At 49.2% G+C, this 11,946-nt stretch overlaps 1 protein-coding gene across 1 annotated transcript in view; it reads right to left on the bottom strand.

Moving 5' to 3' along the window:
* Positions 1 to 832: 832 nt before the first annotated feature.
* Ttc39a (tetratricopeptide repeat domain 39A) overlaps positions 833 to 11,946 on the bottom strand; it is a 43,003-nt gene continuing 31,889 nt past the window's right edge. The window contains exons 13-18 of the mRNA XM_051171309.1: positions 6,284 to 6,375; positions 4,779 to 4,899; positions 3,076 to 3,187; positions 2,594 to 2,708; positions 1,715 to 1,831; positions 833 to 1,304 (exon numbers count right to left, since the gene is read on the bottom strand). Coding sequence (XP_051027266.1) covers positions 1,181 to 1,304; positions 1,715 to 1,831; positions 2,594 to 2,708; positions 3,076 to 3,187; positions 4,779 to 4,899; positions 6,284 to 6,375 — 681 coding nt within the window. The 3' untranslated portion in view covers positions 833 to 1,180. The remainder of the gene's footprint in view (positions 1,305 to 1,714; positions 1,832 to 2,593; positions 2,709 to 3,075; positions 3,188 to 4,778; positions 4,900 to 6,283; positions 6,376 to 11,946) is intronic.

Here is an 11,946-nt window from a genome sequence, read left to right as displayed (position 1 = left end):
ACAGACTCTCAGAAGCTACAGGTGGAGTACCAGAGGCTTAATCCACTCAACTGCAAGCTGCAATTTTACAAATCCTGTGTTGGCATCATGTGAGCAGGGCCCTGGAGGGCTCACCTTCATTCAGCACTTGCTGTCTAATCACTCCTCACCCTGTCCTGCCCAGGTTGCTCTCTTAGCATCTAAGCTTTAGAAAAAAAACACACTTGTAAAGGGCTTGTCTGCAGAAAAGACTTTTGTGTAGTTCTTTTAAAGATTTAACTGAAAAAAGGGATCATGAATAGAGGGGTTTGTTTTGGTTAGAATATGTGCTGTAGGCACAGAAAAGTAACAGCCTGCCCTGTAGCTCTAGCTCCTGTCTGTCCTCTGTAAGGGTCAGTGTTGCCGGATCTTTTCTATGTACATTTTAGTTTGAGACCAGGGTCTTAAGTAGCTCATTCTGTCTTCAAACTCTCCAAGAATGACCTTGCACTTCTGATGCTCTTGCCTTTGCCCCAATTATTAGACAAAACCCCAAATTCATATATGAAAAGTTGCTTTTAAATGCTAGCTAGCCAGGAGGTCCGGTGGTGGCACACGCCGTCAATCCCAGCACTTGGGTGGCAGAGGCAGATGGATCTCTGAGTCCGAGGCCAGCCTAGTCTACACAACCAAGGCTACACAGAGAAACCCTGTCTTGACAAAAAACAAAACAATAAAATTTCAGATGCTAGGAACTCCCTTATCCTCAAAAGCTAAGACATTGCTGAAGTTTGAAAAAGCAGTTTGGCCTTTGGCCGCATGTAGAGAGATTTACTTCCAGAGCAGTCTGAATGAAAACAGATTTACAGGTAGTTTTGGTTTTTTTTTTTTTTTTTAAACTAATTGTAATCCCATCAATGTATTTCTAAAGAAGTGTAAACTGTTCATACATTCTCTTAAACATCACAGTGTAAAACAAGTACCCGTATGTGTGATAGGGCAGGCATAGTGCCCCCCCTGCTCTGCCTGTGGCAAAGGCCTTGGCCACACTGGTAAAAATGCTGTCTTTGCTTCTGCACAGATATTCTTGTGCCATCCCACTGGAGCACCGGGTGTACCCCGAGGAAGGGCAGGGCAAGGGGAGATCTTTTGAAATGTTTCCAGGAGCTCTGTCCAGCTAGCTGTCTGTGTTCATCTTCCAGCCCAGAAGTGCTGCAAAAAGCTACAAGGACACTGATGAGACTATAGATCTGTTGCCATCTTCTAGGGAAGATCTGGCCTGGAGTGTGGCTGCCTGGATTCGGAAATGTGTCCTTGACTCCATGGAATAATTCTTGTAGTTTTGCCTAAAGGGGAGCAGAGGAGTAGATCAGTGAAGCTTGGCTGTTCTGTGAAGTGTATCAAACCCCATTTGAGCTATGTGAGAGACCACCACCATTACCACCTCCATCCACCTACAACCTGAAACTTGATTTTAGGGCACTGAAGGGAGCCAAGAGTGAGCTGAGCCCTGCCCAATGGAAGCCTTATTAAAAAGGGTGTACTCTCCGGCTACTCTTGGTGGCTGGGGTGGGCCATTGGAAGCTCACTTCCTGTCTCGTGAATTCCAAGCAATTACTTGCAAACTGAGGGGAAAGCCTCTTGTGGTAGATCAGAGCTGCGTTCCCAGAACACTTTGCCAGCAGCCTTACTGTTGTTTGGCATCTCCGCTCAGAGGGAGCACAGACAGGAAACGTGGAGGTTGACCAAGCCTTACTTTGCAGAGTCTAGGAGTTTGATGGCCTCTTCGTTTCTGCCTTGCTCCATAAATAGCAGGGCCAGCTCCAGGAGGGCATTTGGAATCAAGTAGTGGTCATATTTAATCTTCTTTTCACTGCAGAACAGAAGCAGACATGGCCCATCCTTCAGGTCCTCTCTCAGCCTTCTCAGAACTTCATATCCGTTTCTAAGAAAAGCTGGCACCCTATGGATCCTGTAATGTCCTATTTCAGTCTCAACCACTATTTCTCCAGTTTGAATAGTCTATTAAACTGGGAAGCCTGTTCCCTATCTGGCATCCTCTGTCCCCTGCTCCGTGCCCTGGAGACTGTCCGCAGGCTAGCTTAGGCCTGTGAAGAAAAGGCCTTCTGAGTCCGGCCTTTCTCTATAGGTTTAGGCAGGGAGGTCCTGACTGGTTCCCAGCTTTAGGTGTGTCCTGTGTTCAGACACCACTTAAAACGTTCTTTTACTTTTGTCTACCAGCTAAACTTGGAGATTTATTTGCGCATGCCTTTGATCCCAGCACTCTGGGAGGCAGAGGCAGGCAGATCACTGAGTTCAAGGTCAACCTGGTCTACACAACCAAGGCTACACAGAGAAACCCCGTCTCGAAAAACAAAAAGAATAAAGGTCTCACTATGTCTTGGCCTCAGATTCTTTTAGAGACCCTCCTGCCTCTGCCTCCCTAGTGCTGGGATTAAAACCCTGAGCCATAAACACCCAAGTTAAACATTAGCCCTGATAGCCTTTTCTCTTATCCTGGCACAGAGTAGACATCAGGCATGTGTGTGGTGAGTGAGTTAGCTGGAGTCAGCCACTGTAGTGGAGTGGGAGGATGAAGAAGCCAAGCCCAGCAGGAGCAGCCAAAGGCACTTACTTGGCAGAGATGCTCCTGAAATTCTCCTCCGCCTCCTGGATGCGGCCCAGGTATTTCAGACACAGGCCTTTCAGCAATTTGACCAAGCAGTCGTCATCTGCTGAGTACTCATTCTCTGAGAACAGGGGTGTGGGGGAAGAAGGCAGGCTTGCTCACTTCTGCAATAATTACTCAGGGAGCCCCTCTGTGGAACCCAGGACACAAGTGAATCAAGACAGGATTCACCTCAGGGGACTCACATCTGAGAAGAAAAGACAAATACTGAGATGTGGCTCCAGAGTGTATTAGGAGTGACTGGAGGAAGCTCAAGAGAAGGCCCTGGACAAGAAGACAAGGGACACTTGCTTAGAGGAGCTAACACTGGTGTTCTAAAAGATTGTTGACTGGAATAGAGGGGTGAGAAAGGACATTTTTGGCAGAGGAACCTTCAACTCTATAGACCTGACCTAGCCTGGCAGGGTCAGGAGCCTGAGGGTATTCACCTGGGCCCGTTGCCAGCATCTCTTCAGCCTTGGTGATGACGTCAAGCATCCCATCAGTGAGTTTCGGCTGCTTCCCAATCACAGCATAGCCATTCCAGATGTACATCATTTCCTGAGAGTGGGAGTGGAGTAAGTCAGGCCTAGGTCTACCTTAGCAGGGCCTCAGTTTTCCCATCTGTAAAACAGGCAGCTCAGTTCAAAAGTCTCGAGGCCTTTGGATCCCTGGTCTCCCGGGTCTCTTTCCAGCTTAGAAAGCTGCAGGGCTGAGGGCATTGGAAAGGCAGCCTCACCAGGGATTTGTTAAGGGGAGCCGATCTGGTCCGTGAGGACTCGGTAGGTTTCAGGTACTTGTATACTGTAGCATGCAGGAATACTTACCATGCCCTCTCTTTATCCAGGCTCCCCCTCCTTGAGGAGTAGGCCATGCCCAGCACTGTCCAGGAAGCCCTCCCTGCCCCAGCGCTATTAATATCTCAGGACACTAGAACCTAAGACTGTCTCTCTCCCCAACAGCAGCGGGCTCAAGGATGGCAGCCTCATCATGAAGTTAGAAAACATCCTGATTTCTTTTTTCCTCCTTGACTGATGGGAAACTCATTAAATTTTCATTTTTCAATAGCAGTTAGCTTAGAGTCACATTTCCTAAATCATCAAGCCAGGGAGTGGATATGAGTGCAGTTTACAGAAAGCCCTAAAAGATTGGTATGGTTCTTGTTACAATGTAGATTTAGATCACTGTTCCTTAAGCTGCTCTGTGGTCTCAGGATAGAAAACTGGCTGTAAAGGCTCTAGAAGAATCAGCCATATATAACCTGGGTTGGGTCTGTCCTTCCCAGTGTACTTAATCACAAATTACTTTCTACATAAATTATCGGTATAATCATATCTCCTGCCCTTCTCATAGTACCCGCCTTCCCCATTTTGGTAGTGATAACCTTTTTGTTTTTCGAGACTGGCTTCTCTGTGTAGCCTTGGCTGTTGTGGACTCACTTTGCAAACCAGACCAGTCTGCCCTCCTGCCTCTACCTTCCAAGTGCTGAATTTACAGGCATGTGCTGCTGTACTCAGTCTGTAAAATACTTTTAAACTTACATAGAAATATGCATGGTACAAGCTCCCATGTCATCAGCGGATTCTCAGGCCTCTGCATGGACTGGGTCAGGTACTCATGAACATGCTGACTTTACAGTAGGTGGAAGGACCCTAAGGTTACACACTATTGAGTGGGAAAGCTGGGACCATAAAGTTTGTCCAACAAGCAGAACAGAGCAGGACTTATCTGATGCTAGCTCCAGTCATGTGTGGAATTGGCCTAACAGTGGCCCTGGATTTAGGCTCTAGAGCCTCACAGCTGAGTTCAAGTTTTTTACTACATCTGTGTGGGCTACACAAGCAAGATCATCTTTGTGCTGACCTGCCTTAGGCCTTCCATCCCCCTACAACCCAGGTTTTGTTCAAACATAGCCTGTCCTGAGACCCAACCCTCACCTCAGAAAAGGTTGATCTAATGTGAATAGCAGTGACAGCAGAACAGTCATTCTAGAAACAAGACAGCCAGGTGGTCCCTCTGCTTGGGGTTGGGGTATTGGTCTAATGTCTAAGAGAGCTATTCTTCCTGCCTTGGCATCTGCAGCCTGCTGGCCTGTCTCCCAACCCATGTGAATTGTGAAACCCTCTGGTCCCATCATCCACTTCCTACCCACCAGAGCAGGGATTGGCAATGAGATGGGGTTGGGGGAGAGGTAGCGCCTGGACTTTCGGATGGCAAATTTCTCTGTGGGTAGAGATTTCCCAGCAATCTTGAGCTTCAAGCCTGGCACAGCCCTGAAAAAGAAATGAGGAAAGAAGGCTTGAAGATGCATGCAGTTCAGTGGGGGAGCTCCTGCCTAAGACGTTCAGTTCCCCACAACAACAGGGGCAGGGGTATAGGGAGAACAAGAGTGGGTCTCCAGCCTCTGCTTAGCCTGGCTAGACCTGTTTCCACACTGTATTAGGAGAGAGCTTGGCTCTAAAAAGCATTTCAAGGTGCAAGCCAGCCTGTGGTTATGTCTCATTTCACAGACCCTGCATGACCTGATTGCTTTTAAAGGTGGCTGAGCAAAGGTCCCAGGCCTGGCAGTGTAAGAATGTACCTACATATCTCCTAGGCCTGGCTCAGAGTTATCTCCCTTCTGCCCAGGCCTTCCTGGGAGGGCCTACAAAAGTCTAATCCCAGTTTCACAGGCAAGACCAACACCCGGAGAGAGGGAGGGACCTGCACAGACAAACAACTCAACCCCTTAATTAACTCCAGCCTCCTGAGCTGTGGCCTCCTGAGCTGTTTCAAGGATAGACTAAAATGCGCACAGCTGGGCATGCCTTGGCTGGAGACTCACCCACTACCAGCTGCCTGGCCACTGGGTGTGGCTGGAATCTCAGACCCCGAACTGTATGGGCCCAGGGAACAACTGGACGGGTGAGGCCACCCCAGGTTCCTTGCTGCTTACTCACTGCAGAACCTCTCTAGGGCTGTCTTCTAATCCTAAAAGCATAGATCGTACCACCTCCTCTCAAGCTTTCAGGGGAGTTTTGTGAGCCGCAGGCACTCCGCACACAAGTGCTCTGTTACAGCCTGAGCCCTATCGGCATTTGAACACGTGGCTCTCCGTGGGCTGTGCTGTTTCAGGGGCGGTTTGGGAGGTATGTCTGGGCTAGAGGAAATATGTCACTGGGGCAAGCTTTGAGAATTCATAGCCTCACCCTCCTTCCAATCTTGCTCTCCCCTTTGCGCTTGCTGGCCGTGAAGACACGATCTCTCAGCTGCTACCATGCCCACCCCTTTGCCACCACTCCTGTGCCATCACCCCGGCCGTGATGGACTCAGCCTCTGGGACCATAAGCCAAAATAAACTTTCTTCTATAAGTTGCCTTGGTCGTGGTGCTTTATCACAGCACCAGAAAAGGAACTAACACAGGGTCTGTCCTAGTGACCAGATGAAAGAGGCTAAGTGCTAGAAGATTCTGTCAAAACACATTCAAAGGTTCTAACCACCAGCAGAACTGGCAATGGAGTGGTAGCCAGAGGGGAATAAGGGCACAGGGCACTTTGGGACAGGTATCTTAGAGATGGGAGTACCTATCCCATCACTACAGCTCAGGTAGCCACGAGCAGAGCCTGACCATTTGCCCACACTAAGGCCTACAACAGGAGCACCACGGTGGAGCCCACCTGAACAGCTCCACTTCATCATCTCCAAACGGCTTGTACTCTTCCTTCCCAAACATGCTGAGGTAGGCAGCCTTCATGTAGATGTAGGTGGCCTGTGGGAGACAGCAATGGTGCGCTGTGAGTAACCCTCCCAGTAGTCACAGTTCCACAGTCACAAGTACTGTGGTTCCACCCTCACTGTGCTCCAGCAGAGAGATTTGCCATCACCAAGCCCCCCAGGGAAGGATGCTGAAGCAGCTGAGGAATTCTGAGCTGCGAGTTAGATGCCGGCAAAGCAGCCTTCCTCTCTACCTCCACCCCATCAGGAGAAACACCTGAACAGCATGGACGGGTGCTACTGGGAATCAGTGACTGCAGGTGGCCCCTGAAGGATGGTGGGAAGATTCAGAGACTCAAGGGTACCCCTCTGAGTGGAAGACATGCATGGAACACAGGGGGCTTGCAGCAGGGACTGTATGAAGGAGATACAGGTCCAGATAGGACCCTGGCTGAGTGGTAGATCTATGTCACTCAATTTTACACCTTCCTCTCAATCCATTCTAAGGAAAACGTCTGAAAGGATCTTGCATGCTAGCTTACAGACCACCTGACAGGGGAAGTGGGGAGCCCTGCCTCAGCAGCAGACTGACCTGCCACCGCATGCCATCAGCACAAATTCCACAAGAAAGGCTCCAGGTCAGGGTCAGGGTTAGGGGTGTTTGGCTCTGTGCTGCCCTCAAGTGGCCAGTTTTAAAACAGCTGCCTTGGCCAAGATAGAAATAGGTGAAGAAAAGGGACCAGGACATCCTGGACTTTCCACGCTGGAGCACAGACCCTCAGGTGGCCCGCCCTTCAAATGGGGGCCAAGCTGGTCTTCGGGGGGGGGTGAAATGGGGTGCCCTCATGGAACCTTTAACATGGTGTCACCCTTGCTCACTACCTCTCCCCTGTCCCTGAGAAGGGTACACTAGTTCCCGCAAATGTACCTCTTGTCCAGCTTTGTTCTTCTAGATTGAGTATCTGGGGTATCTTCTGAATTTAGTAAAGACCTGGCAGTAGCACATATATACTAACTGAAAATCAATTTCATAGGCAGTGGAGACAACTCCACATCTTCCACTCAGGAACATCTTTCTCACTGGAAACTGTCCCAAAACACTGTTTGGGTTTCTAAGCTAAGAATTTAAAGCTGACAGTGGGGCCTCTAATTACCATGAGATAGCCAAGTGAAACACATTGTGATGTCTGTTTAAAAAGAAAAGACTTTGAAAAGGTTTGCCTGACAATCAACCCATCAGCAAATGAGTGGGATCTAAGCTGCCTGTGACTGCAACAGTCAGGAAGTGGGGGCAAGGAGGTCACGAGTTCAAGTTCATCTTTAGCTTCCTTTTAAGTTGGAGGCCAGCCTGGGCTAAGTGAGACCCTGTCTCAAAAGAAGAATGTTTTAAATTTAAAAAAGAAAGAAAAAAGTAAAAGTCATCTAGATGGCTCCAACGGTAAAGTGGTGGCTACAAGGTCAACGACCTTAGTTCAATCCCAGAAATCCACTAAGGGTAGAAGTCCACAAGTTGTCCTCTGACCTACCTACATACACACACACACACACACACACACACACACACACACACACACACACACACCAGCACACCTGTACACAATAGTAACAATACAAGACAGTTTTCAAAACAAGATACAAATAGTAAATATCTGGGGAAATGTTCAATATTCTTGGCAACTACATTCAAGAAAACCAATGACAAGCCGGGCAGTGGTGGCGCACGCCTTTAATCCCAGCTCTTGGGAGGCAGAGGCAGGTGTATCGATGTGAGTTCGAGGCCAGCCTGGTCTACAAAGCCAGTTCAGGACAGTCACGGCTACACACACACACACACACACACACACACACACACACACACACACACACACACAAAAGGAAAGAAAACCAGTGACAACAAATACCAGTGAGGATATGGGAAAAGAGAAGCCCTGTAGACTGCTCAGAGTGTGAACTGGTGCAGCCAGGATGGATATTCTTCACAAATATAAAAATAGAGCTAGCGTGCAATTGAGCTGTACCAGTCCTGAGGCTACCTAAAGGAACAGGCTTCGGCAGCTCCTGAGCCTGCACCATCTGCAGTAGTCTACCCTGGCGTCTTCACAGGGCCAAGCCTCAGCTGCTGTCGGTAAGCCCTTCATGCCTTCCAAACCAGTACCACCTGTGTGACTCATACATTACCGAATTCAGCTCCGAGTGCAAGGTACAGTGGTGGCCACCTCTAGAAACACTTCCCGGAAGGCTTTACCTCAATGCTGCTGGTCTCTCCTTAACCACTGCTAATCTCTTAGCTAACCGGCATCCATTGTCCCAGTAAAGCAAAGTGAAGACTTCACTTCAGAGGTTCTGGCCTCTTGCTGATCACAACAAGCTGTTTCTTCAGCCTTCGCTAACCAGAACTTCATAAGCCAGGCCTCCATCATCTGTATTACTCTCAAAAATTCTTATCTCCCAAGCTCCCACAGAACAGCTCACCAAACTTTGAACACTCAGTGGCTTTTCCAGCCCCCAGTTCCAAAGTCCTTCCACTGTCCTCCCCAAAACATGGCCAGGTCTGTTATGGCAACACCCACGATCCTGGTACCAGTTTATCTCAGTCAGAGTCACTAATGCTGTGATGGAACAAAGGATATTTGTGGAGGAAAGTGTTTACTCACTGTTTCACATAACAGTTCATCATCTAAAGCAGTCAGGACAGGAACTCAAACATGGCAGGAACCCAAGGCCAGTGCTGCTTACTGGCTTGCTCAGCCTGCTTTCTTTCTTTCTTTTTTTTTGTTTTTTGTTTGTTTGTTTTTGTTTTTTGTTTGTTTGTTTGTTTGAGACAGGGTCTCTCTGTGTAGCCTTGACTGTCCTGGACTCGCTTTGTATACCAGGCCGGCCTCGGAACTCACAGCAATCCACCTGCCTCTGCCTCCCAAGTGCTGGGATTAAAGGCATGCACCACCATGCCCGGCTTTCAGCCTGCTTTCTTATAGAACACAGAACCACCAGCCCAGGGTGGCATCACCCACAATGGGCTGAACCCTCCCACCTTAATCACTACCTAAAAAAAGAAAAATCCCTACAGGCTTTACCTATAGCCTGATCTTACAAAGGCATTTTTTTTCAACTGAAGTTCCCTCCTCTCAGATGACGACTCCAGCTTATGTCAAGTGGACAGAAAAAACAGCCAGGACAAAACAAAAAAACAGGGCTGGGGAGATGGCCTAGTAAGTAAGGTGTTTGCCGCCCATGCATGAGGACCTGAGTTCAGTGCTTCAGCACACACTCAAAGCCAGGTGTTGTTGCAGGTGTCTGGAACCCTAGGGCGGGGCTGGGCAGCGCAGACACAGGATGCTCCCTAGAGTTCAGTGGCAAGCCCACGGAGCTGAAGTGGCAAGGCTCATGTGAACCGAAGAGACATTGCCTCAAAAGATAAAAGGAGAGCAACAGGGAACGCCATCTGGAAGCCAGCCTCTGGCCTCCTCCATAGATCCACGTGCCAGATACATGCTCTAGCACACAAAAGTGAGTTATTGAGTAATAACTACCACATACGAAAGGTATTAATATGTAGTCTCATGTAGTCATGGGGAACACATAGCACATAAGTCATATGGGGGGGCGGGGACAGAGACAGATGGAAATCACTAAAGCCACAGGAGCTAAAAGAAAAAAAAAAAAGGATGCTGGACAAGACTTTAAAAGCTCTGTGGCAGCCGGGCAACAGCAGAGCATGCTGGCGCACGCCTTTAATCCCAGCCATTGCCCTGCTCCAGACCGGAGGGGCTCCCTCCTGCAGTCCACTGCAGCCTAAGCAGGCACACGTGGCCTACCCCTTACCTGCACCTGACTCGGGACTTTTTTCGCTGGAAGCCAACATGAAACACTGCACATTTTGTGTGCTTTGTGTCTTTCCAGGAGAAGCTTTCAGTAGGGTTTTTGCTTTGTTCCTTCTGTATTCCTGCCCTAGGCTAGGGCCTGGCACTGAGAGGGCCTTAAATTCTTGTTTTTGTTGGGCACTCTTCAGTGCCACGCCCTAGCCTAGGGCAGGAATACAGAAGGAACAAAGCAAAAACCCTGAGGGCGCCTAACAAGAACAAGAATTCAAGGCCCAGGCTGGAGAGATGGCTCAGAGGTTAACAGCACTGGCTGATCTTCCAAAGGTCCTGAGTTCAATTCCCAGCAACCGCATGGTGGCTCCCAACCATCTGTAATGTGATCTGGTGCCCTCTTCTGTTATGCAAGCGTACATGCAAGCAGAACACTTTATATAATAAATAAATAAATCTTTAAAAAAAAAAATTCAAGGCCCTCTCCAACCCACAGTTATAACAAAGCTCAAAGAGCCTCTCACCACCTGCTCCAAACTCCTCTTATGGATCATTTGATGCCATTTCTTTGAAGTATTTCCACAGCCTCTCAGGGCTTTTGCCTGTGAAAACACTTTCTCTCTTCGCCTCTTTCCTCTGCCGGCCTTCACTGTACCACCAGGAGTCAGGCTGGGGTACATGGTTGACTCACGAACTGTCACCTCATCCTGGGACATCAGGCACACCTTTCTGAACCGAGGCCCTCCTCCCTGGGGTCAGCTTTTACCTGGGATCCAGTGTTTACCTCACTGGAGTAGGAAACACAGGCCATGCCAGGTAGACAGTGCCTGCCTGTAAGCCTCCAGCAAGTGGCCTTAGCACCCCTGCCCTACTCTCCTACCACAGCCCTCACCCAGTGGACACGAAAGCTCTTGGCGGTGCCCTCCCTGAGCCCTCGCGTTCCTTGCTCTGGGTTTGGTCTGTCATCTCACTTTCTCTCTTCTTTCCCTAAATCCTCCCTGGTTCTGCTCAAAGCGTTCGCCTTCCTCAAGTCCCCTTGGTCCTCTTGGCTGGGCCTCTCAGGGCTGCCTCTGGGCTCCCTGCCGAGATGAGCAGTGTCATCACCAAATTCCTACCATCTTAGCCCCAGGCTGCAAGCTCTGGGCAAACTCAAGATCTCCACAGGGTGAAGTTTAAATGGTCCAGGCAGAGAAGGACCTGAATACAGGAGCTAGCATTATGGCAGTGTCTGCAAGCAAATAAATCCCTAGAGTTGGCAGTGGACGGACGCTGAGGTGGCCTGGAGCTGGAAAGTAGAAAGGGATGAGGCCAGTTTTCAGAGGACACCTATCTGAGGAAAGTTTTGAAGACAGGAGACCATGTTGCCCTGAATGTATACAGTAAGCTGTTTCCCACAGCAGAGTTCCCCACCTAGGAAGTCTGACCCCGCCCCCTGCATCTCACTGTAGCTGTGTGGCCACTCCATCTCTCCCTGTCCCCATGTGGGTGGACTTGGCTACCTGCCTCACTCCAAAGGAAAAATTCAGCAGTTATATTTAATTCCAAAAGGTCCCACAAGGCTTTGTTTTTGTTGGGAGTGAGATGTGGCCCCAAAGCTAGGCCCGAGGAAGCACCTTCAACATAGGGAGGCCTCAGGGCAAACCCAGCTCCTCAGGAGGACTTGAGCAATAAAAGGAAAAAATGGTCTCATGGGAATGACCTCAAATCCACTGTGTAACCCCAAACCCCAGAGTTCCACACGGGCTCAATGGAGCCTATTACCTCTGCCTTACTGGGTATAGTAAGAAGGGAAGACAGATGCTGGAGACATAGTG

The sequence above is a fragment of the Acomys russatus genome, chromosome 29 (genome assembly GCF_903995435.1).
Source record: "Acomys russatus chromosome 29, mAcoRus1.1, whole genome shotgun sequence".
Taxonomy (NCBI): Eukaryota; Metazoa; Chordata; class Mammalia; order Rodentia; family Muridae; genus Acomys; species Acomys russatus.
Note: the sequence above shows the minus strand (reverse complement) of the source record. Positions and strands in the feature narration are given on the sequence as shown.